This window comes from Lacerta agilis, chromosome Z (genome assembly GCF_009819535.1).
Source record: "Lacerta agilis isolate rLacAgi1 chromosome Z, rLacAgi1.pri, whole genome shotgun sequence".
Taxonomy (NCBI): Eukaryota; Metazoa; Chordata; class Lepidosauria; order Squamata; family Lacertidae; genus Lacerta; species Lacerta agilis.
Window position 1 is genome coordinate 2,739,447 of NC_046331.1, and position 23,401 is coordinate 2,762,847.

A 23,401-nucleotide genomic window follows, 5' to 3' on the forward strand; every position below is an offset into this window, starting at 1 on the left:
TGTTATAAAGTGTTCTATGTCAAGCACTGCTAGGAGTTGTTTCTTTTCGTTTTCCTATGTATTTCTTATCAATAAAAAAATGGTGTGGCATGAGTAAATTTTTATCCTGAAAGTGTGGCCCAGAAAAAAAAAGTTTGAGAATCACTGGCTTAGTGTGAGAAGGGTATGTGGGTTGAGCTTGGCCACCACAGGGCTTTGCATCTAGTCCGTCATACTGTTCTCACGGTGGCCAACCAGATGCCTCTGGGAGGCCAGCAGGCAGGACATGAGTGCAATGGCAACTCTCTTGACACTTCTTATTTCCTGGCAACTGAAGTAGCTGAAATTGTTCTCTGGGTTTGTTAATATTGCTATAAGGCTAGCATCTGGTTATTGGAGCAGTGGCAGTGCTGGGCTATTGCTGATATTTTGCCTTTGAGGCAATACCTGTCTGGATTCTGGGACAATACCTGTCTGAAGTCTGGAGTAATGGTAAAAGGCACCGGAAAGTGTGCGATAACATTTGCTTTGCGGCACAACATCATCTAACCTCCCTGCAGAAAAATTAGGATGAACGTTCAATAAATACCGGTAGGTCACCTTTCTCCCTTCCTGTAACCCAAAAGATGTTTGAATATTTATTTGCTGGAACGTTTTAAGTTTCAAAAAGACCTGTAAATGGTGGGGTTTTTTTACATCAGAGGGTAAGCACATTTTTCTAAGGGATTCCTCTAGCTGACTACATGCTTTGAGCCTCTGGGTGGATTTTCAAGCAATTCCCGGGACATAACACTGGAAGTTCAGACGCAAGAAACAGCGCCCAGCGATGCTGACCTGCAATAAACTTAGCAGCACAGGCAACCAGCAGGATCAAAGTTTAGCCAGTGCCATTGTGGGCTCCTAACCAACCCTCAGGAATGTTAATAGTTTGCTGGCGGATAAGCGGCAACTTCATGATAGATTTGAGGAGATCTGCATTCCTTTCCATGTGACAGCTGGAGAAAGGGCTTCAGCAAACAGGGCCGTTACAAAAGCCACAGGGGTCACCTCCACTGACACTCTGTTGTACACCAACCTTTCCCAAGCTGGTGCTCTCTAGACATTTTGTACTAAAATTCCCAACAGTCCTAGCCAGCACAACACAGGTATGCCGGCTGGGGCTGATGGGAGTTGTAGTCCAAAAGATCTAGAAGCCACTAGCTTGGGAAATGTTGCCATATACAAATAATTTATTAAATTTGTATACTGCCCTTCACCCAAAGATCCCAGGGTGATTCACAACAGAAAAGGGTAAGCACAACCTCAGCTAGGCCTTCACCGCCACCTCAGGTGAACAAATGCAAATGTCATGGACTGCCTGGATGCTGGGGAGTGAGGGGAGGCACCAGCTGGGGATACCCCAAGAGAACCCCAAGAGGATGAAGACTCAGAGCCCAAGAGTGCGATGGTGATGAGTGGTTGGAGGGACAAGAGGGAGCAGACTGGGAGGAGGAGGTGTCAGAAGCTGAAGAGGTAACTAGTTTTAGTGAGCAGGAAGAGGCTGCAGCAGAGGGCAGTCCGGAATTGGAGGCAGAAGCAGAGGCTGGAGCCGAGGGACCTGGGCCTGGCGGATCAATGATTTCCCCTGTATGAAACAGCTTGTAGGGTTTCTCATCCCTCTAGACAGGAATGGAAAGCCTGTGCCCCCTTCTCTGTTGCTTATGAAGGGAGCGGGTGGCACTGTGGTCTAAACCACTGAGCCTCTTGAGCTTGTTGATTGCAAGGTCAGCGGTTCAAATCCCTGTTGCTCCGTCCCAACTTCTGCCAACCCTAGCAAATCAAAAGCACACCAGCGCGAGCAGATAAATTGGTACCACTGCGCTGGGAAGGTAAACGGCGTTTCCGTGCTCTCTGGCTTCCGTCACGGTCCTCCGTGCACCAGAAGCGATTTCATCATGCTGGCCACATGACCCGGAAATCTGTCTGTGGACAAACGGCGGCTCCCTCAGCCTGAAAAGCGAGATGAGCGCCACACCCCATCGTTGCCTTTGGCTGGACTTAACCCTCCAGGGGTTCTTTACTTTTACCTTTACCCCTGTTATTTGGCTTTGGTTCCCATAATCCCTGACCACTAGTCATGCCAACTGTGCTTAACAGGTGGGAGACAGGTGCGGCTACTTTCTGGGCTCAGCCCTGCCAAGCCTGGAAGCTGATGCTGCCTCGGATGAGCAGCACAGGAAGGCAGAGCCCTCTGGATCTCCACTCTCCCAGTGGTCTGGATATCTCCGCCCAAGGACTAGAGCCCCCTGCCTCAGTTGTTTTACTCCAGCCCTCTTCCAGTTTCTCCCCTTCCCTTCCCTTCCCTTCCCTTCCCTTCCCTTCCCTTCCCTTCCCTGTTTTCTGCCCTTGCCACCCTACCCAACAGTCAGTCACAGCCAGCCTATTCAGAGGCAGTTTTAGGGTAGCAGGACTGGTGCAGCCACAACAATGCTGCAGAATGGCGCACAAGAGGCATGGCGGCGGGGGCACAGAATCTTAGCATCACACAGGGCACCACTGACATTTGAGAGCCCAAAATCCGGCACTGACATATTCTGTTGCTAATGGGCATGCTCAGTCCTCATTAGGCTGTTCAGGGCTTCTCCCTCCCTTAGGGTTTCCCCTGTTAATTCCCCCCCCCCTGCAAACCTTGTGGTCCCAAGTCTGGTGATACAGCCCCCCCTTTTGTGGGCGGAGTTGTTTCAGTTGTTTATTGATTAGGACTGAGAGAACTTAATTTGCTATTAGTATTAATAATAGTTAGCACTATTATTAGTCCAGGAGCATGTCCAAACTGCAGACCTGAGCCCATCCAGCTCAGACTGAATTCTTATTCCCTGATCTGCTTTCCAACTGACCAAAATCACCTCTATCTTGTCTGAATTAAGTTTCAATTTGTTCACCCTCATCCAGTCCATTACTGATGACAGACATTGATTTAAAACTGGGACAGCTTCCCTGGATTTAGGTGGAAAGGACAAATTGTGTGCTGGAGGTCATCAGCATACTGTTGACACTGAACTCCAAAACTTTGGACAACCACTCCCAGCAGCTTCATGTAGCTCAGTCAGTAAAGCATGAGACTCTTAACCTCAGGATCAGTGGTTCAAGCCACACATTGGAGGGGGTGGACTAGATGGCCCTTGTAGTCCCTTCCAACTCTGCAATTCTATGATACTACGTACCAGTAAATGTTAAATAGCACGTGAGACAGGACAGAACCCTGAGGGACCCCAAGGCATCAAACAGGGGTCCCCCAGCACCACCTTCTGGGTATTAATTTTCTGAGCAATTAACAAATAAAGCAACAGCTAAAAAAATTATGGAACACAATCAAATAAACATGGAAAGCCATTAACTGGGGCCTCATACTATGCAACTGTAGATACCATGATTATGATATTTACATCTGTGCTCACACAAGCAGTAATGGTCTTTCCCAACCACGTTATATTTATAAGAGGCCCAATGAAGTTGACTAACTGAGGTGCTTCGTTTTGATGGGTCTACTCCCTATGGGCGGGGGTGATTATGATCAGACCCACATATGCAAATTATATAAATGTGAATAATCATGCATGCATATTGTTCAACACACTTATTATTATTATTATTATTATTATTATTATTATTATTATTTTTAAAAGGTTGTTTAAGAGTTGGTGCAGATGGAGATGGGAGTCAAAGATGCATCTCACCTGGGGGCCTATTTGGTTTAGAGATGGCCCTAGTTTAGGAATGCAAGAAATGGAGGGGGGTGGCAATTGGTTTCCTACCTTAACGTATTCACTGCAGGACCCCAGTCCATCCTGGTGCCTAGAGAAGGAGAGAGAGAAATCAAAAGTGAGCCTCATAAAAAAATAGGTGAAAGAAAATGCCAAAACAGAGGTAACATCGCTGATGTATGGGAATCCATTTTTGGGATTTCCCGCGCTTTGTCGCTTCACAAAAACCTTCCGCGCTACTGCATGGAAGAAAAGAGATCCAGCTAGTGATTGATGCCTGGATCCCAAAGCGCGCCAGGAAGCCTCTCAGTAACGGCCGCAAGCTTGTTTCCCGCCCGGAAACACAGACTAATGCAATGCTCTGATTGGTTTATGTTTGTATGATGACGTTGTTCAGTTTATCAATAAATGGCCCCTGCTCTCTGTTAGCGGTGTGGAGTGCGCACAGAAACACAAGAGAGAGGACGCGAGACAAGCACAGAGAGAAACGAAAGAGAAACCAAAGAAAGAACATGCACAGAGAGTAGTTGGGAGAGCGCACCCCAACCATTGACTGCAGTCTCTTTATTTCTTATTTTTATTTGGCCGCTTTCCTACTTTTGGCCGCACCTTTTGCTATTCTTTTCGCTGCCTATCCTTTCCTCTGAGAAACCTTCGTAACAACCTTCAGAACTCCAGACAACTTCTCACGACCTTCAGTTAAACCTCATAACCAGCGGACCCATCATAACCAGTGGGAGCAGGCACTCCAGGATTACTGGTTATCCCAGAAGTTGGTTATCCCCACACTGATGGCTACTCGGGAGCAGCAAAGAGAGGGCTAGCCGGGAAGTGCATTCACAAGGGATGCTGGATGAAGTGAAACATGTGCATTTAATCCTAGGTTGTACTGACTAACTTTATTTACTTAATTGTAAAGCTCACCTTCTCCACAAGGAGCTCAAGGTGAGGTACATGGTTCTGCCCTCATTTAATCCCCACAACAACCCTGTGAGGCACGTTTGGCTGAGATGCAGTGAATGGCCCAAGGTCACCCACTGAGCTTCCTGGCTGAGCAGCAATTTGAACCCTGGTGTCAGGGACTGGGCAGAGGAGGAAAGGTGGAGACCACCTCCCCATCCTGGCCCTTCCAGGGAAGAGGAAGAGGAAGACAATGTAGATTTACAATAGGGGTTTGAGGGAGGGAGCAGCTCAGAGGCAGATGAGGGGGAAAGTTGGGGAATCATGGGAGAGCCAGAGCAACACCTGGCTGACACGTCATTAGAAAGCATCCCAGACCCTCCGTCTCCCAGAACCCGGTGGGACTTAAAAGTAGGAGAGCAAAGAGCTCAAAGACAGAGGGCACTTAGTGGCACCCACAGAGGAGGTGATGATGATGATGATGACGAATTAGGAAGTGGGAAAGAAGGGGGTGGAGATTCACTGAGGACAACGCCATTTTCCAAGAGGCTGGGTTCTATCGCCTCTCTCTGCAAAGATTGAAATAAAAAAGGATGGTAAGAAAGTTTTCCTTGTCTTTATACTTTCCTGGACAACCAGCTGGGAGCCGCCGACAGCATCCTGACACCTGGTCTCTCCCAGAGAATATTAGCCGCTTTGAGACTCCTTCGGGTAGTGATAAAGCGGGATATCAAATCCAAACTCCTCCTCCTTCTCTTCCTCCCTCCTATCTCCTTCTTCTTCATGTGTTATATCTTTAAAAATTGTGAGCCTGATTTCATGGGCTGTCTTAGTACTGTTTTTTGTAAGCTACTTAAGGGGCCTTTTTGGCTAAACACCAGGGCCAGGTGCTTCAAAGAGGTCCATGACACATTTGCTAGGGTTGCCATATTTCAAAAAATGAAAGTCAGGACACAAAAGTTGTTGAGCTTTTCTTATTCTTACTTTTGCCCAAAGTTGCTGAGCAAAAAATAAAAATAAAAATGAAGTTTTTGAACTTTTTTTTTTTAATAGGAAAATCTAGACTTCCAACACGAGTTGCCATAATCCAAATTTTCCCGGACACTTTTAGCAATTTCCGCCGGGACACTGCTTTCGACTGCCATATTCCAGACATGTGGCAACCCTATATTTGCAGATGTTAATTCATATGCACGATGCAAACTCAGGCTGACTTTCAGAGGGAAAGCTGACTTTCAAGCAAAGCTTCTTTTTTAAATTTAAGTTTAAAGAAAGCAGGGAAAGATCAACAGAGCTTCCTACTTGTGCAAAAAGATCTGGTCTTAGGTATCCTTGGCTATCCCCTAGCAATACCACCCCTTAAAATTTTGTGCATGCTTGTTAAACTTCTATCACCCTGTGTTTAAAACCATGATGATGGCATTGGCAAGTTGGGAGTTGGTAGCTCTGGGAATGAAAGCCAAGATAAGGTGGGACTGGAAGAGGTCTGGGTCACCAAACTTCATTTGCAAATTAGGTTTGGCTCAGGAGTCCATATCCTGGCCAATTCCACTAAAAAGTCCTGTGTTTAGTTGCCTTTAAGTACCTCTGCGCTTTTCAAGTTTTGGAGAGGGAAGCAGGCGGATGAAGGGACTAGCTTTGTTAGAGGATTGTCTCAATGCAGGGCAAAGCTCAGCTAAGCCACTTCTTAAATACAGCAAGAACGACAACATAGTTGTGTGAACTTCCCAGAGCTACCTGACTCCATCCAAGTGCCTGATCTTTCCAGAAACTGGTCTTAACATCACTAAGAGGATTGGAGAGGAATTAAGGCTGAAAGGACAGAACACTAGAGCTGAAAGGTCCCAGAGCAGGATTGGACGTAGTAAATTCTACCCCAGGCAGCTGTGCCCTGTGGACTGCTGTTTTCCTGATGGCTGGTGCCAAGAGACACCATGGCCAGGTATCTGCTGAGGGCCCGTAGCCCAGCAGACCCCACTGCATCTATTCTCCTTTTCCATGGGGTGGAACCAGCAGAATGCCTGATCTGGCCATGGTGACACATGCCCTCGTTTCATCCAGGTAGGACTACTATAACATGTGGGGTTGCCTTTGCAAAGGGTTTGGGAGCTTCTGCTAGTCAAGTATCCTGCAGCCATACTGCTGACTGGGACCAGTTACAGGGAACATGTTACTCCTCTGTTAAAACAACTTCACTGGCTACTGTCCATTTCTGGGCGCCATTCAAAGTACTGGTTATGTCCTTTAAACCCTATATGGCTTGGGACCAGACTACCTGAACAATCATATCTCCGTGCCCAAACCTGCCCAGATGCTAAGATCCTTGGGCGAGCACCTTTCCTTGGTCCCATGAACATCAGAGCCACGAATGATGGTGACATGAGAGAGGGGCATTTCTGTGGCTGCCCCCAGATAGAGGAATTCCCTCCCATCAGAGATTAGGCTGGCTCCCTCCTTGTTATCCTTCTGCTGGCAGGCTAAGACCTTCCTCTTCAGACAGGCCTTTGGAGATGAAGGTGCGGGTGATGATGGCCACCGGGTGGCTGTTAGGACAAACCATACATTAACCATATGGTTCTAAATGTGTTTTGACATATTCTTTTTACATTGTACTTTATAATTACATTTCAAAATGTTGGGAGCCGTCTTGAATCCCAGCTTGGGAGAAAAGCAGGACATAAATACATCAAATGAATAAATGGAAGACATGGCCTGCTTGCTTCATTGGCTCTCTGACTGGCAATGAGCAGGAAGAGCAACAGCTGGGGAAGAGACGAGCTCCCTGAGTGAAGGTGGAACATGAGGGGTGCCTAGCATAAGGGCCCTCTGAAAACTAGAGCTGGACCTGGGCATCCTTGTTCCAGGGACCAGGCAGAGTGCAGCAGCCACCTCAAGTGGCAGGTGCTGGGGGGTCAAGGAACAGCAACAAGATTTTGTAGGACAAAGCTGAATGTGCTATGTGACCTGCCCTGAGCCCACTAAGACAGGCTGCTGCCCTTGGGTCTGGTAAAGAAGGCTATCCCACCACAGTGTTGATGCAACTGCCAGTCTGCTCTACTTCTATATGTGGAATGGGAGGATGCCATTTCATACTTTGCTTCAGGCAGCAAAATGTATTGATCCAGCCCTGCTAGGGCCATTCATGTCAGGCACAGCAAGGACAGGATCTATTAGCTTGCCTTTTCACTAAATAGCTGCCTCCCCCCCCCCCATTTCTGGAGCACTTTGATGACAGTATCTGTGTTTTCCTCTGGTTCCGAGCCAAGGTCAAAACTGAAGGCACTTGTGCTCAGGTCCTGAGAACAGGATGCTGCACCAGATGAGCCATTGGCCTGATCCAGCAGGCTGTTCTTGTGTTCTTATGCTTAGCACTTGTATCCCATACTCCAGAATCCACAGACCCACAGAGGTCGCTTGACTTAGTGGAGCAAGAAAGGCCATCACCCGGCCTCAGCTCTCTGGCATTAAAGGCTGTTTCTTGTGAGAACTTGCGTCAACTGCAAGTTGGAATCAAAAGGGAGCGGGGTTAATGCCTACACATCCTGGTGTTGGTGAGTTCAGCTGAGGCCACAACAGCTGCTTGTGAGCCCTCCCTCCAGCAGGGGAAATGGGCAGTCAAACTGTTAGCTCTCTTGCATGAAATACCCCAGGGAGAAAACTTCAGGGATTTAATGGGACCAGTGCTGCTGCTGTGTGGTGACAAATGAGAAGGACATCCTCATCTCATCTCCAAAATGATACTGTAGAGCTGAGAAAGGCAGGGAAAAGTGCAGAGCAAAATGATCAGGGAGCAACTTCCCTATGAGGAATGCTTATGATGTTCAGCATTTGTTTGGAAGAAAATGTAGGTATGGTAGAGGTTTACAGTGGGGTAGCAAGGTGGGGGCAATGGGGGCAGGGCGTCCCAGATTCAAGGGGAGGGGGGTGATACTTGGTGCACCCGCCCCACCCAAGCCAAGCCCCGCCGGTGGTCCCTGAGCAAGCCACGGAGCAAGGCAGCCTTGCCCACAGCCTGCTTGCAAAACTGCTCGGCGGCCTGTGAGCAAGCCGTGGAGCGAGGCTGCTCCGCCCTGTGGCCTGCCAGGGGCCTGCCCACCGGTGCTGCTATGAAGCGGCGCGGCACGCATGCACCAAGTGCAATGCATGCACCGTGCATCGGATGCAGCGACACATGTTGCAGCACAGCTCATGCGTCGCTGCATGGCGCATGCATCACACACTGCACATGCGTGCCGCTCCATAGCGGCCCCAGACGGGCCACGGGGTGGAGCACCTTTGCTCCACGACTTGCTTGCAGGCTGCCGAGCAGGTTTGTGAGCAGGCTCCGGGGCGAGGCTGCCTCGCTCCACGCCTTGCTCAGGGCCCACCTGCGCCACTATGGCGGCATGTACCATGCATGGTGTGCACAACGTATGTGGCGCCATGTGTGATGCACGGGGGCATGCATCACTGCGTATGACGCACAGCATGTGCGGCGTGCATCATACGCAGCAAGGCTGTGCATGCGTGCCGCAGAGCGGTGAGCGCTGCCGCCAGGCCCCCAGGTTTGCCGCTCCGGGTGACCAAGCGGCTTCCCCCACCACTGGGTTTACAAGATTATGCATGGATAAGAAATAAGTGGATAGAGAAAGGTTTTCCATCCTGATAATGCTAGAACCACATGGGGACCTCAAAAGACGGCTGAACATTAGCAGACTAGGAACAGGTAGAATGAAGATACGCCTCCACACAGTGGCATTCAGTACCACAAAATGTAGCGATGGCCACCAACTTAAAAAGGACTAGAAGTAGAGAGGACAAATTAATGGAGGATGGTAAGGCTTAGAGAAGGGCCGTCTATCTACATGCATGCCGAATATGCCATGTTCAATCCCTAGCATCTCCAGATAGGGCTGGGAGAGAGGGTTTGTCTGAAATCCTGGAGAGCTACTACTAGGGCTGGGCAATGTCAGCTTTCCAACATCTCTGCGTATCACCAGCCAAACATCACGACCTGGCAATCTGGTGATACACTGTGATGTTGAAAGGGAGGAAGAAGCAAGCTACATTGGCCCCAGCCCCACGAGACGCTGGGTTGAAATCACCGCTGCTCCCGCTGAGCAAACTAAGGTGGCTTCATCCCAGTGCCTTGCAGGGCTGGGACCGATGCAACTTGATCCTCCCACTGGGAGCTTCACCCTCCCAGGCGAAGGCAGCCATGCAGCAGTAGCCAAGTTGCCTCTGCCTCACAAGGGCGGACTACCTCTTTCTCCGGGGAGGAAGAGGCGCCCCACCACCCGTGATATGACGGCAGCTGAGGCAGCTGTTCACACCCAATATACCTTTTTCCTCCCTCAGTTGTATGATGACCAGGGTGTGATGGTGGTTTCACCTGGCGCTATATTGCGAGTGAAGCCACCGCTGCTCCTGAGTCCCTCTGCCTCCAGCACCCAGCTGCAGCTTGTTTTTCCCTCAACGCGCTGGGCTCTGGTGGCAGAGGGACTCAGGAGCAGTGGCAGTTGTCACTCGCAATATAGCGCCAGGTGAAACAGCCATCATACCGGTCCTGGGTGATGTATCAATACCAGGGCCATCTCATCATAGGGGCTGGGTGGCGCGGCGCACCAGGGCGCCGGGCCCTCAGGGGCGCCCCCACGAGCCTGCCGCCGGCTGCTGGAAGCTGATTTTCACCATGGCTGAGCAGGAGCAGCAGCGTCTGAAGCGAAACCCGACGCCTCGTCTGCACTCGACGTGGCGCTCTGGACCATCCGCCGAGCCCACCCCGCCGCCGGGAGGAAGCGCCGGAAGTGCCGCCTTGGCTCTCCCCCTCCCGCGTCTTTTCCCCCCCGCCTTCGCGGGAGCGCCAAGAGTTAATGAGATTCTGCGGACGCGCGTCTTGCGCTGGCGAGCGAGTAGGTGGCCGCGAGAGTCCGAGCTCAGGATGCATTCCAAAGAGGCTCAGGGAAAGCGAAAGAGGCGGTACGCTGGGGGCGCCGGAGGGATCGCTGCGCCACGGCAGCCGATCTCATTAAGACAGCCCTGATCAATACATTACCCAGGTCTAGCTACTACCAGTCAGTGCAGACAATATTGAGCTAGATGGCGCAATTGTCTGACTTGTTTATAAGGCTAGAGTGTCAGACTAGAACATGGGAGACCAGGGTTCACATCACAGGAAGCATCTGATGTAGGAAATTGCCTTACACTCAGTCAGACACCATGCTCAGTACTCGCTGCTCTGACTGGCAGCAGCTCTCTGGGGTTCCAGACAGGGAATCTTTCCCAGCCCTCCCTGGAGGTGCTGCTGGGGGACTGAAGCTATGACCTTCTGTGTGCACAGCAGATGCTTTGCCGCTGAGCTACAGCTCTTCCCCTAAAGCCTGCTCCTTCTCCATGAACAGAGGACAAATCCTGTTCCTTTCACATTTTACTTTTAATTTACCCAAAACAATATGTCCTTGAAATCTACACATTTCCAAATTTTGTGAAGAACTCCTCTAACAACAACAACAACAACAACAACAAGAAGAACAACAACAACAACGTGTATACTACAAGAAACATGCACTAAGACGCTGCTGAGTTACTATGAGGACTTAAAAACAAACAAATCACAAACTGGTGCAGAAATAGGATGGCCTCAGTTTAAGACTTGGGCACTTAAGAGATAGTGAGCAACTGAAAGTGACAGGTTCTGTCACCCCGTTGGCCTAAACTGCTCATAAACAGTTGCACTGACATTTAGCGTTACTGGTCCCCTGGTGACGCATATTTTGACTCAGCATTGGGTGTTTTTTTGTTTTTCCCAGCTTCCCTTGGGAATGGGGAGGAAGCTTGGAGCACACGGATCTAGATGCACATGTTTCCGCTGCCCCTTCCTGTCCTGCTCGGCCCTCCTCCCATCTGTTTCCCTGAAATGTTCCCAAATGGCGGGAACATGAAGGAACACCTTGCAGGGCGGAAAAGGATGGTTGGTGAAGATGACTGAAAATAACTCACCGGATCTTGGGGTCAGGAGCCAGACAAGGCCTCCAATCACGCTTGCTGGGGCCAAAGGGTGGCTGCTCTCAGCCCCACTGCACCTCATCACGGACTAATTTCTTCGCAGGGAAGCAGATGACGGCTAAACATCAGGAAGAGCTTCCTTCACAGTAAAAGCTGCTCAGTTGGGGAACAGGCTGCTATAGGGTGGTTGAGAGGTTTCTTTTACTGAGGTGCTGTGGTTGCAAGATCCCTGGTTTTCCTCAGGGGGTGGATTAGATTACAGTACTTCCAAGGTTTACAACCGGCAACAAAGGTTGGCACACTTGTGCCTTTTAAAAACAGCAGCCATTGCATCCTTGATCCAGAGCCTCTTGGCCTCATGCTTTCTAGGCATGGAACAAGCACAGTTGTGGATGAGCATTTATCTTCATGCCCAATACCACTTTTTACTTTTGCTTTGAATGGAGCTGAACACTCAGGTGGAAGCAAGGGGTGTCAGTTTCCAGGGAACAGGGAAACACTAGGCACTAAAGCTGGAAAAGCAACTTTTAAAATGAGGTTGAAATTAGAGAGACCCCTGCCCATCAGAAAGCCGCACAAATGCACCTGATGTTTAAATATTAAAGATTGCACCATCTTATCTTTCTTCGAAGATAAATACACCGGTCAGCTTTTTTATGATTACTACAGCAATAACACCCAGATCATATCTTCTAACTTTGGGGTTCTTAAAATATACATGGCCATGTCTAAAAAAACAAACAAATTCAAATCAAATATTTGAGCATAGGATTATAGTTTAGGATGCGGGTGGCGCTGTGGTCCAAACCACTGAGCCTCAGAGGGTTGGCGGTTCAAATCCCCGCGATGGGGTGAGCTCCTGTTGCTGTCCCAGCTCCTGCCAACCTAGCAGTTCAAAAGCACACCAGTGCAAGTAGATAAATAGGTACTGCTGAGGAAAGGTAAACGGCTTTTCCGTGTGCTCTGGTTTCCGTCATGGTGTGCTGTTGCGCCAGAAGCGGTTTAGTCCTGCTGGCCGCATGACCCAGAAAGCTGTCTGTGCACAAACACCCGCTCCCTCGGCCTGAAAATGAGATGAGCACTGCACCCCCAGTCACCTTTGACTGCACTTAACTGTCCAAGGGTCCTTTGGAAAGGCTGTTGAAACAAAATCCATTTTAAGGGTAAAGGTAAAGGGGTAAAGGAACACCTGACCATTAGGTCCAGTTGCGGATGGCTCTGGGGTTGCAGCGCTCATTTTGCTTTATTGGCCAAGGGAGCCGGCATACAGTTTCCGGGTCACGTGGCTGGTATGACTAAGCCGCTTCTGGCAAACCAGAGCAGTGCACAGAAACACCATTTACCTTCCCACCGGAGCGGTACATATTTATCTACTTGCACTTTGACGTCCTTTCGAACTGCTAGGTTGGCAGAAGCTGGGACCAAACAACGGGAGCTCACCCCATCGCAGGGATTCGAACTGCCGACCTTCTGATCAGCAAGTCCTAGGCTCTGTGGTTTAGACCACAGCGCCACCCACGTCCTATTTTGAGGGTAAAGAACCCAAAGAACCGACAGCAGGAGATTTGCCCATCAACCATTGGCATCTGGGGGACAGCACATTCAGCAGGCACTCAGCTCACCTGGTAACAGTCTTCCCCACTAGGGTGAGATGTGTTGTATTTCCACTTAAACTTCCTATACATTACCAAAGTGATGCGGGTGGCACCGTGGGTTAAACCACAGAACCTAGGGCTTGCCGATCAGAAGAACAGAGGTTCGAATCTCTGCCACGGGGTGAGCTCCCGTTGCTCGGTCCCTGCTCCTGCCAACCTAGCAGTTCAAAAGCATGTCAAAGTGCAAGTAGATAAATAGGGACCACTCCGGTGGGAAGGTAAATGGCATTTCCGTGCACTGCTCTGGTTTTGCCAGAAACGGCTTAGTCATGCTGGCCACATGACCTGGAAGTTGTACGCCAGCTCCCTCGGCCAGTAAAGCGAGATGAGCGCCACAACCCCAGAGTCATCCGCAACTGGAGCTAATGGTCAGGGGTCCCTTTACCTTTATACATTAGCATGTGCACATTATAGCTTCTAATCTAGCTACCTCCTCTGTGGACAGATACCTAAGGCAGATTGCCAACCTGCCGAGTCACTGCTTCAGGGCAAGATCCGCAGTGCATTCAAAAGCTGCATGGTATCACGTGAGTTTTCTGCCCATGAACTCTTGACAGTGCACCTACAGTATTTGCAAACTTCTCACACAGAATTACCGGTAATGTGAGAATGGCATGGTGGGCTGCCCCATCGGAGAGCTGAATTCACAACACAAGCTCATGACAGGACTGTGGGGAAAACATATTGGAGGTGGCTGTGATTGCCACCTTCAAACGAGGTGATTTTCAGAGGACTGACTCCAAATACAGGCTTTCTGAAACACCATTTGGTTTGGAGGCTCCTCTTTCAGAGCCTGCCAGCTGTCTGGTGGGGAAATTTGTTTCACACGCTGCAAGGACAGCAACTGGGGAGAACCATGAGAAAAATTCCAGGGCAGGAGGGAGTGGGGGCTCCAGGCAGGAAATTGGGAGCATGAGAGCAACTGGGGAACAGAATTTAAGACGGTCTTAAGGAACTCCCTGTCAAGGCACAAGGCCCCTCAGCTTGTGAAATGCAACAGTTACATCTTAAGTGCCAGTGAGCGCCCCCCCCCCCCCCGCAACTTGGACTTCCACTCAGTTGCCACAAGGGAAGAATGAAAATACTATAAATAACCCTTTCCGTCTCCTAACTGTAAGCAGATGTCTTTGGCTGTGACATCATCCTGAGATGAGGCCGGCTTGTGGCAATATTCAGGGAGTCATGCGAATGAATGGCCCGTGGGATTCTTGAATGAAACTAAACTTTCTATCTTTTTTTTTTGCAGCCGGTCAAAGTGCCTGGGATAAATTCCAGTACAGTACTCCCTTTGGAAGGAGGTTCTACAGCCTGGGAGCACCAGCTAGCCAAGCTAGCAGGGGTCAGCAACCTTTTTCAGCCATGGGCCGATCTACCATCCCTCAGACCATGTGGTGGGCCGGACTGTATTTTTTTTTGGGGGGGGGGTAACAAATTCCTGTGCCCCACAAATAACCCAGAGATGCATTTTAAATAAAAGCACACATTCTACTCATGTAAAAACACCAGGCAGGCCCCACAAATAACCCAGAGACGCCTTTTAAATAAAAGCACACATTTTACTCATGTAAAAACATGCTGATTCCCAGACTGTCCGCGGACCAAATTTAGAAGGCGATTGGGCCGGATCCGGCCCCCGGGCCTTAGGTTGCCTACCCCTGCCTAGCAGGTGTGCTTCTGGGCAAGGATGTGAAAGCCTGTGCAGTTTTCTGAGAGCTCTTCCATGTTTGTTCCCGTTCCTTCCGAAACAAATGCAACATGTGAAAGCTGGGGGGGGGGCATTTGAACCTAATGTTAAGCTTGCTCAGAGTAGTCCCACTGAAATGAATGGGCATGACTAAAGGCTCATCCACGCTCCCTCTTGTGCCTTGTTTCTAGGCCTGCATCCAAGTGGGTTTTTGTTTTTGTTTTTGTTTTATTTTTGTTTCCATCCTGGCTCTTTTGGTAGGGAAAAATGTTTTACTGATAATTCAGAGCAAATAGCAATTGGGTTTCCCGCAGACTGCCATTTGCTACGATTCAGTGGTAAAAAAAAGCAACAGCTCAGTGTAACGGACCCAGACCTGTGCCTAGAAAGCACAGAGCAATGGTAAATGTGGATGTGTGATGCATGATTGTGACACCTGGAAGACATTTTTCAGCTGCAATGAGACTGCCTAAATGAAGTTGTTTCATTGGAACAATCAGGGAGATGGGTGCATATTTTTTTCCTGCACTGCTGTAAGCTGCCTTGGGTTGACTACGCCACAAAAAGCAGCCTATTATTGTGTATATAAATTAAAGTAAATAAATAAAAGTAAACCTGCCTTTTAAGAAGTTGTGCATGATCCGCCTCTGAAAGCCATTTTCTGGTTGGAGGTGTAGATTACAACTGCAAGTGGAATGAACCACGTGCCCCAGCCAGCATACTGTTTGATGCTCACACCTTCTTCCTTCTTCTCATATCTAAGGGGCTTCTGTCTCTCCCTTGAAACTGAGACCTCTCCACCAGGCAGGATTGTGACAGAGGCCCCAGCTGAGGAAAGACTCCACCTTTAAACCCTGGCAGCAGACCCATAATCAAGCACTCCCGCTTTTACAAAGCATGATTGCACGACTAATGTTGGGGGTAATGCAAGGTCTACTAGAGAGCAGAGTAACAATTTTGTGTTACTGAGATAAAAACAACAGCCTGTTTATCTGAAAGGGCCCAGTTTTGCTTTAGGACCAGCAAATGCTTAACGAATCTTACAGAAAACAAGGGATGAACTGTAGCTGAGAATCACAGAGCAATTTTGCCATGCTAGAAAGTTCCTAGAGAAATTATCTGGCATAATGACTTGGCAAAAATGGAAGAAACCTCTTGTGGGAAAGTTTTGTGAGAAAGGCTGTGTAGTGATTGCAGTAATTTAGACACATTTCCTTACAGGAAGCGTTGGGAGTTTAGAGACGAACCCTAGAGAATCCGGGTGAGAGGGTTGTATGTAGCTGCTAATTGACAACATCACTGTGTTTAGTCTTGTCTTCAAGGATAAGAGATAAAAAATAAAAAATAAAAATCCTTCCAGTAGCACCTTAGAGACCAACTACCGGTAAGTTTGTTCTTGGTATGAGCCCCTCAGCTTGGTATCAGATACTCAGCTTGGTATCAGATACATGAAGAAGTGTGCATGCACACGAAAGCTCATACCAAGAACAAACTTAGTTGGTCTCTAAGGTGCTACTGGAAGGATTTTTAAATTTTGTTTATTTTGTTTTGACTATGGCAGACCAACACGGCTACCTACCTGTAACAAGAATAGGAGATGTTGATGTTGTCTTCAAGACTAAGAGAAAGTGCCTATGGCCAAAAGATTCCCCATATTCCAAGGACCTATCCCAATATTGTTCCTGGAGAACAGCCTTTTGTTTTGCCCTTTAAAGAGATTTGGAAGAACCCTTTGGAAACATTTCACTCAGGGATGGGGCACCCATGGCCTTCCACAACTCCTATAATCTCTGACCACTGGCCATGCTGGCTGCGGGCATTCGTGCAATCCTCACAACAACACTGTAAAGCAGGTTAGCACATTTCAGACAAAAAAGGCAGTGTTCAGTACCACTCATGAAGGGGACTAACTTTAAAAAAATAAATGTGTGTGTCTTTTGATTACAGAGGGTAAACTGGATTTAGCCACGTGGAGGTTTAACTTCCAAGTTTCTCTCTCCCTCCTGCATCTTTCAAACAGCAACCTACAAACTCTTAGCTCTCTCTTGCCCTTCACAACCAATCTCTTTCTTTCTTTCTTTCTCTCTCTGACTCAGACTCAAGTATTTTTTTTTAAAGTTTGCAGCACACAGACGCACACATACAGAGAGATTCTTCAGCCACTCAGCCGTTGGTGGAAGGGAAACCCCAAACGGTCTTCAGATGAAAAAGTGGGTCAGTTCCCCCAGCCCAACATCAGCCCATTTCTTTATCAAGCCTGAAGGTTATGGGAGAGGGAGAGGGAGAGCTGCCCTTAAGGGAGCCAGCAGCACAAACTATCAAAGGAAAAGCACAAATATAGCCCCCTAGACGGCTGAGAAAGGGTAGGCTGCAAGGAGGAGGACAAGGCAGAGAAAGAGGGAAAGGAAAAGGTTAACGTTCCTGTGAGTGATTTTTCAAAATCAAATTTCCAGCACTGGGGAGGGAGGTGAATTGGGACTGTGGCACTAGGGAACTGGGTGAGTCAGTGGGCTTTAACTGGAACCAACTGCCCAATATCTGCTATCTGCTGTGAATAAAAAGACCCCTGAGAGATAGTCCTGATCTGGCTCAGAGTCCCCAGAACCAGCTTAAAAAGATAATGCCCACAAGGGCTAGATACTGGAATATACCGGTAATCAAATCTAGTTCAGCCTTTAACCTCAGTGGGTCTGTGAAGGGTCCCCTAACAACTCTCAGCACCCTTAACAAACTACAGTTCCCAGGACTGGTTTTCCCTACGCTGCTTTATTGCCACCTGGAGGGGCACTCTTGTTCCATAGCCCCCAAAATGACTTGTGACAGAACAACAGCAACAACCTAGAACATTTGTGGTATGAAAAGTTCCAGGATTTCGGTAGGAAATAACAGGACATGCACTGATTGGAAATGAAGCAGTCTGTCAACCCCCCAAACCTCTGCGTGCGCAAGCACAAAAGTAGGATCAGTCTAGCGCAATACTATCATGATGAGCACAAACCATCACAAATGCACAACAGAAGGGCATCTGGAGGTTCCATTAAACTGAGAGCATTTAGTAAAACCCTCTTTCGCCTTTGTACCAACCATCTTCAGAAACATTCTGCTGCTCTGCTCCTGCCACAGCTTCCCACATGGGATGTGGATGAAGAAGAACCGTTGAGTAGCTAAAGAAGCTACACATTACACACAAGTGTGCGCAGCAAAACTCCCACAGCCCACTTCCTTTGAGGAACAGCTGACTTAGAGCTGAGAAGAGGTGCTGGCATGGGAAGAATGAGTGCTCAATCCTTTCCCCTTCTGCCACCTTTCGGCTGCAACTCACCCCCCCCCAACTTAAGTACAATACCTGTGTTTACCTTCACGGGGTTCCAAATATTGTATTTGCAATTATTCAGTTCTCAGTTAAACCACCAGCTAAGCACCAGCTCTTCATATCCCAATATGGAAATAAATAACAATACTGGCCTACTTTACAGAGAGGGCTGTTGTAAAGATTACTACTGAGACAAGATAAAGTAGAAGTTATTGGGTCACTGGGGAGAAATATACCATGAGCTGACTCCAGATTTAGGGTTGTAGCAAATGTTAATCCTATTCAGAGTAGATCTACAGAAGTTAAAGGACATGTATTGGATACAGTGCAAAGTTGTTCTTAGCATAGATCCCCTGAAACCAATGGGATGTAAGGTAATAATGAATAGGTCTTAAGATAGGAGTGAGAGTAGCTCAGTCAGTACAGCATGAGACCCTTAATCTCAGAGTTGTGGGTTTGAACCCCACACTGGGCAAAAGATTCCAGCATTGCAGGGGGTTGAACTAGACCTTCATGGTTCCTTCAAACTCTACAATTCTTGATTCATCCCCATGTAAATTTTAAATGTACACTATTGCACTTTATGGTGACAATGCAGCTTTGCACAGATCTTACCTGATGATGGTGTGAAGATAAGCTGGCTAAGGAGGAAACCGTATACCTCCCTTCAGGGCAGGTGCTTAGTTTAATTTATTGACTTTCTGCCCCTGTTTCTAGGACGTTTGCACTTCCTCAAAAACTTAGTGGAGAATCTAAACCGGAAGACCTATAATGGTAGGAAGATGCCACCATAGGTGCCAATTCCCCGGGTGCCCAAGCACCCACAAATTTTGGTGCCAGAGCCATACATGCTGCATGGCACCCACAGCCCTGGGCACCCAAGGTCGTGGGGCCAAGTTGGCACTCCTGGATACCACAGAAACTAGGCAACACCCTCCGCTACTCAACCTTACTTAGCAGGGTGAGTTTGGATGTCCTTAAGGGGCCACAAAAGAACCCAAGAGCCACTCCCACCTGGCCCAGCATGAACTGAGAATCCAATAACTACAGATCTAACAGCTTCCTCAGCCCATAGTTTGTAATAGATCTTTGGGAGGAAAACTCAGCTATATGGTGTTAGCGCACAAAATCCTACATAGAACTGTCAGTCGTGGGAACATTGCTCAGTTATGCACGCTGCTCACTAACATCAGCCCAACACGCAGCTAAAACTGGTGTGCGAGAGATTAGCTGACTCACGAATGCACATCACTCCATCTTTCAAAGCTTTATTACTCAGCAGCTTGATGACTCCAATGTACAAACTGTCTCCGCTGGAAAAGGAAATGGCTCTGAGCCAGTGAAATGTTAGCTGCATGACAGGAGTCCTATTGGAGTGGGTGGGTGAAGTTAGTTGCTGCTAGCTCAGGTCCCCCTGCTTTTCATGGGACTTACCGGTAGATGCGGCGAATTTCATCTGGCTTGCATTAGAATTCTACCTGTGGTGATTGATCCACAACGACTCAGCCCACACAATAATCACTTAATGCTACATATTTAACAGTTACATTTAGGCATGACCCAGGCTGGATCTAGACCATGAGTAGGTAAACTAAGGCCCGGGGGCTGGATCCGGTCCAATCGCCTTCTAAATCCGGCCCGCAGACAGTCCAGGAATCAGCGTGTTTTTACATGAGTAGAATGTGTCCTTTTATTTAAAATGCATTTCTGGGTTATTTGAGGGGTCTGCCTGGTGTTTTTACTTAAGTAGAATATATGCTTTTATTTAAAATGCATCTCTGGGTTATTTGTGGGGCATAGGAATTCATTCAATTTCTTCCCCAAAATACAGTCCGGCCCCCAACAAGGTCTGAGGGACAGTGGACTGGCCCTCTGCTGAAATTTTTTGCTGACCCCTGATCTAGACAAATGAAAAAAGCGTTTCAGTTAAACCCGTTGTAAATTTAAAGAGGTAAATCTGGTAGGGAAAGATGGGACTCCACAGTGCCATCTGGTGGCACAGTGTTCTATTGCATATACAACACATATAAATCACTACGATAACTGCTTTTGTTTCTGATGTTTTTGATCTGTTTTATATTTGTTTTATATCAGTTATTCTATTTTTATAAGTCAATATTTTTTCAATCTTCAAATCCAAGTTCATTTTCTCTTTCACATGAAAAGTCCAAAAGAAATTTCCAGTTCTTAATAAATGTCAATAATGATTTTTATCTAATTAAACATGTTAACTTTGCCATTTCAGCTAAGTCAAATAGTTTTATCAACCATTCCTCCGTAATAGGTAGAGCTGTATCTTTCCATCTTTGTGCATATCTACACATCACTTTTCAAAGAATCTAAATTTGCATCTCATCTAGCTATTAGACATCCATCACATCCAAGTGTTGTAAGAAAAACATTATCCACACATATCCCAAGATTAAGGAAGGGTGGAAGAGGAACACACAACTCTTTTGTACAGTGTGGTGCCTTCATTTAGGGTGGACATGTTCCCACTCTGCCAGTTTTGCCAAACCAAGACCTTTGACCTTCAGATTGAGAAGTATACCTAAACCAAATTCCTTTGCAACTCCTCTTTCTCTCAACCATTTCCACTTTTCTACACTGAGAGCAAAGTTAAGTATGGGCATGAATATTCTACAAACGCCTCTGACAAAGTAGACTTTTGCCTGATAATGTTTATGCCACCACAGATCAGTCTCGAGTATGCCAGAAAACTTTATTGTCCTTCCTGATACAGCTGAAAAGCGGAGGCAGTCTATATAAATGGGGGCAGGCAGAAGCTCACTGGTACAGCAGCCCACATAGTTTGCATGTGGACAGTCCCAAGTTCAGTCCATGGCCTCTGTAGAAGAGACCCCTGTTGGAAACTTTAGAGAGCTGTTGCAACCCAGAGTAGAACAGAAGATGATATTGAGCTAGGAGGGACGGTGGTCTGACTCGGGTTATATCCCTGGCTTTCAACATTCAGCTAGGTTGTTGTTTTGTTTTGAAGCTGAATTGTGGGGAAATGCATCAAAATGCTGTAATTCATTTTAAAAAATAACACTGTATATATACTTCTTCTTGAGCCAGCGGTGGGAGCACACTGGATGCAGGGCAAACAGGAATGCACACTCAGTTGCCCATGTCACTAAGGGGGGTGCTACATAGCTTGGTGGCAGCCAGACCACATGCTTTGCATGCCCAATACGCCCCGAATCCCCAGCATCTCTGGTTAGGACTTAGGAAAGGTGCTTTTCTGCTAGGAATGCTGGAAGGATTCTGCCGGTCCATGTGGACAACGACAAGTGAAGGAGGTCCATAAGGCAGCTTCCTATGTTCCTATATTCCAAGTCTGGACAACTGCCTCTTCCTTCTCAGGATGGCTGCCCAAAGGGTCGCTGGTCTTGCTTACCTGGTGTGATATCGCCTGCCCACTTCTGTCATTGTCTGTCCTGGTGCTGTTGAACCTCAAGAGGAAAATATGCCTTTCTCCCTTCACTGTCTTGACTGCACAGGTTTCTCAGCCGCTCCAGTCTCTTGCTCTGCCGGCAGTGAACTTGTGGAAGTGTGAACAGGAGTCCCTCCCTCTTAGTCTCTGTCTCTCCACCCCAAAGCCCATGTCCTTCCTTCCTCCCTCCCTCCCTGGAATGCAGAGCCAGGCAGAGGCCTGAGAACCGAGATAAATTCCTCTTCATTAGCACACTTCTGGCATCTGCAGCCTGCGTGGAGGCTTTTCCATAACATGAACCGCCTGAGAAAACAAACTCAAACTGTCTGTCTCTCTGAGAGAGCTGTTGGGAAGGGGGGGTGTTATGATAGGTTGTGGCAGGACAGGAGCAAATTAAAAAGTAATGGGTGTTGTTAGGGGGTGAGCTTGGGTCCCTGCATCTCCTGTCCCTTCCTACCCTTTTTAAACACACACACACACACACACACACACACACACACACACACAAACTTTGCACAGTTAAATTTAAGCTTGTGCAGTTAAAATATATCAAAGCACTCTGGCATAACTAGGGATGCAAGAAGGCATAAATTTCCATTCACATGCCATTGTTTCTGTTTCTGCTGCAGTTTGACTTCTGACAACAACAAACAAACTACATTATTTGTCTCTCTATTCGCTACGGTGAAATTTTATGTAATTGATTGCATAATTAACTATGTTATAACTACATTATTCCACACTATTTATTTCACTACAAAGGAAACATAATGCAAACGGGGAAGTAATTAACGGGCATATCATTATGACAACAGAAAACAGTGACTATGGATCATATTCACTGGACTAATTTCCCTCCAGACTTGGGACAAATAAGCAAACACCAACAATTTCCACTCTTTCTGTCAAAATCCCCTGACGACCCTATCAATCTTTTTTCAGTGGATTTGTAACTGGCTGACTGACCAAACCCAAAGGGTGCTCATCAATGGCTCCTCTTCATCCTGGAGAGAAGTGACTAGTGGGGTGCCACAGGGTTCTGTCTTGGGCCCAGTCTATTCAACATCTTCATCAATGACTTGGATGATGGGCTTGAGGGCATCCTGATCAAGTTTGCAGATGACACCAAATTGGGAGGGGTGGCTAATACCCCAGAGGACAGGATCACACTTCAAAATGACCTTAACAGATTAGAGAACTGGGCCAAAGCAAACAAGATGAATTTTAACAAGGAGAAATGTAAAGTACTACACTTGGGCAAAAAAAAAAAAAAAAAAATGAAAGGCACAAATACAGGATGGGTGACACCAGGCTTGAGAGCAGTACATGTGAAAAGGATCTAGGAGTCTTGGTAGACCACAAACTTGACATGAGTCAACAGTGTGATGCAGCAGCTAAAAAAGCCAATGCAATTCTGGGCTGCATCAATAGGAGTATAGCATCTAGATCAAGGGAAGTAATAGTACCACTATATTCTGCTCTGGTCAGACCTCACCTGGAATACTGTGTCCAGTTCTGGGCACCACAGTTCAAGAAGGATACGGACAAGCTGGAACGTGTCCAGAAGAGGGCAACCAAAATGGTCAAAGGCCTGGAAACAATGCCTTATGAGGAACAGCTTAGGGAGCTGGGTATGTTTAGCCGGGAGAAGAGAAGGTTAAGGGGTGATATGATAACCATGTTCAAATATATAAAAGAATGTCATAT

At 47.6% G+C, this 23,401-nt stretch overlaps 1 protein-coding gene across 2 annotated transcripts in view; it reads right to left on the minus strand.

Moving 5' to 3' along the window:
• The window catches only part of SH2D3C (SH2 domain containing 3C), a 68,684-nt gene that overhangs the window by 35,025 nt on the left and 10,258 nt on the right, over positions 1-23,401 (minus strand). Inside the window, exons 1-2 of one of the 2 annotated variants that reach the window (XM_033137486.1) lie at positions 21,659-21,726; positions 3,774-3,813 (exon numbers count right to left, since the gene is read on the minus strand). In XM_033137486.1, coding sequence (XP_032993377.1) covers positions 3,774-3,813; positions 21,659-21,690 — 72 coding nt within the window. In that variant the 5' untranslated portion in view covers positions 21,691-21,726. Of the gene's footprint in view, positions 1-3,773; positions 3,814-21,658; positions 21,727-23,401 lie in introns of those variants that run through there. The other variant, XM_033137484.1, reaches the window with a different exon arrangement.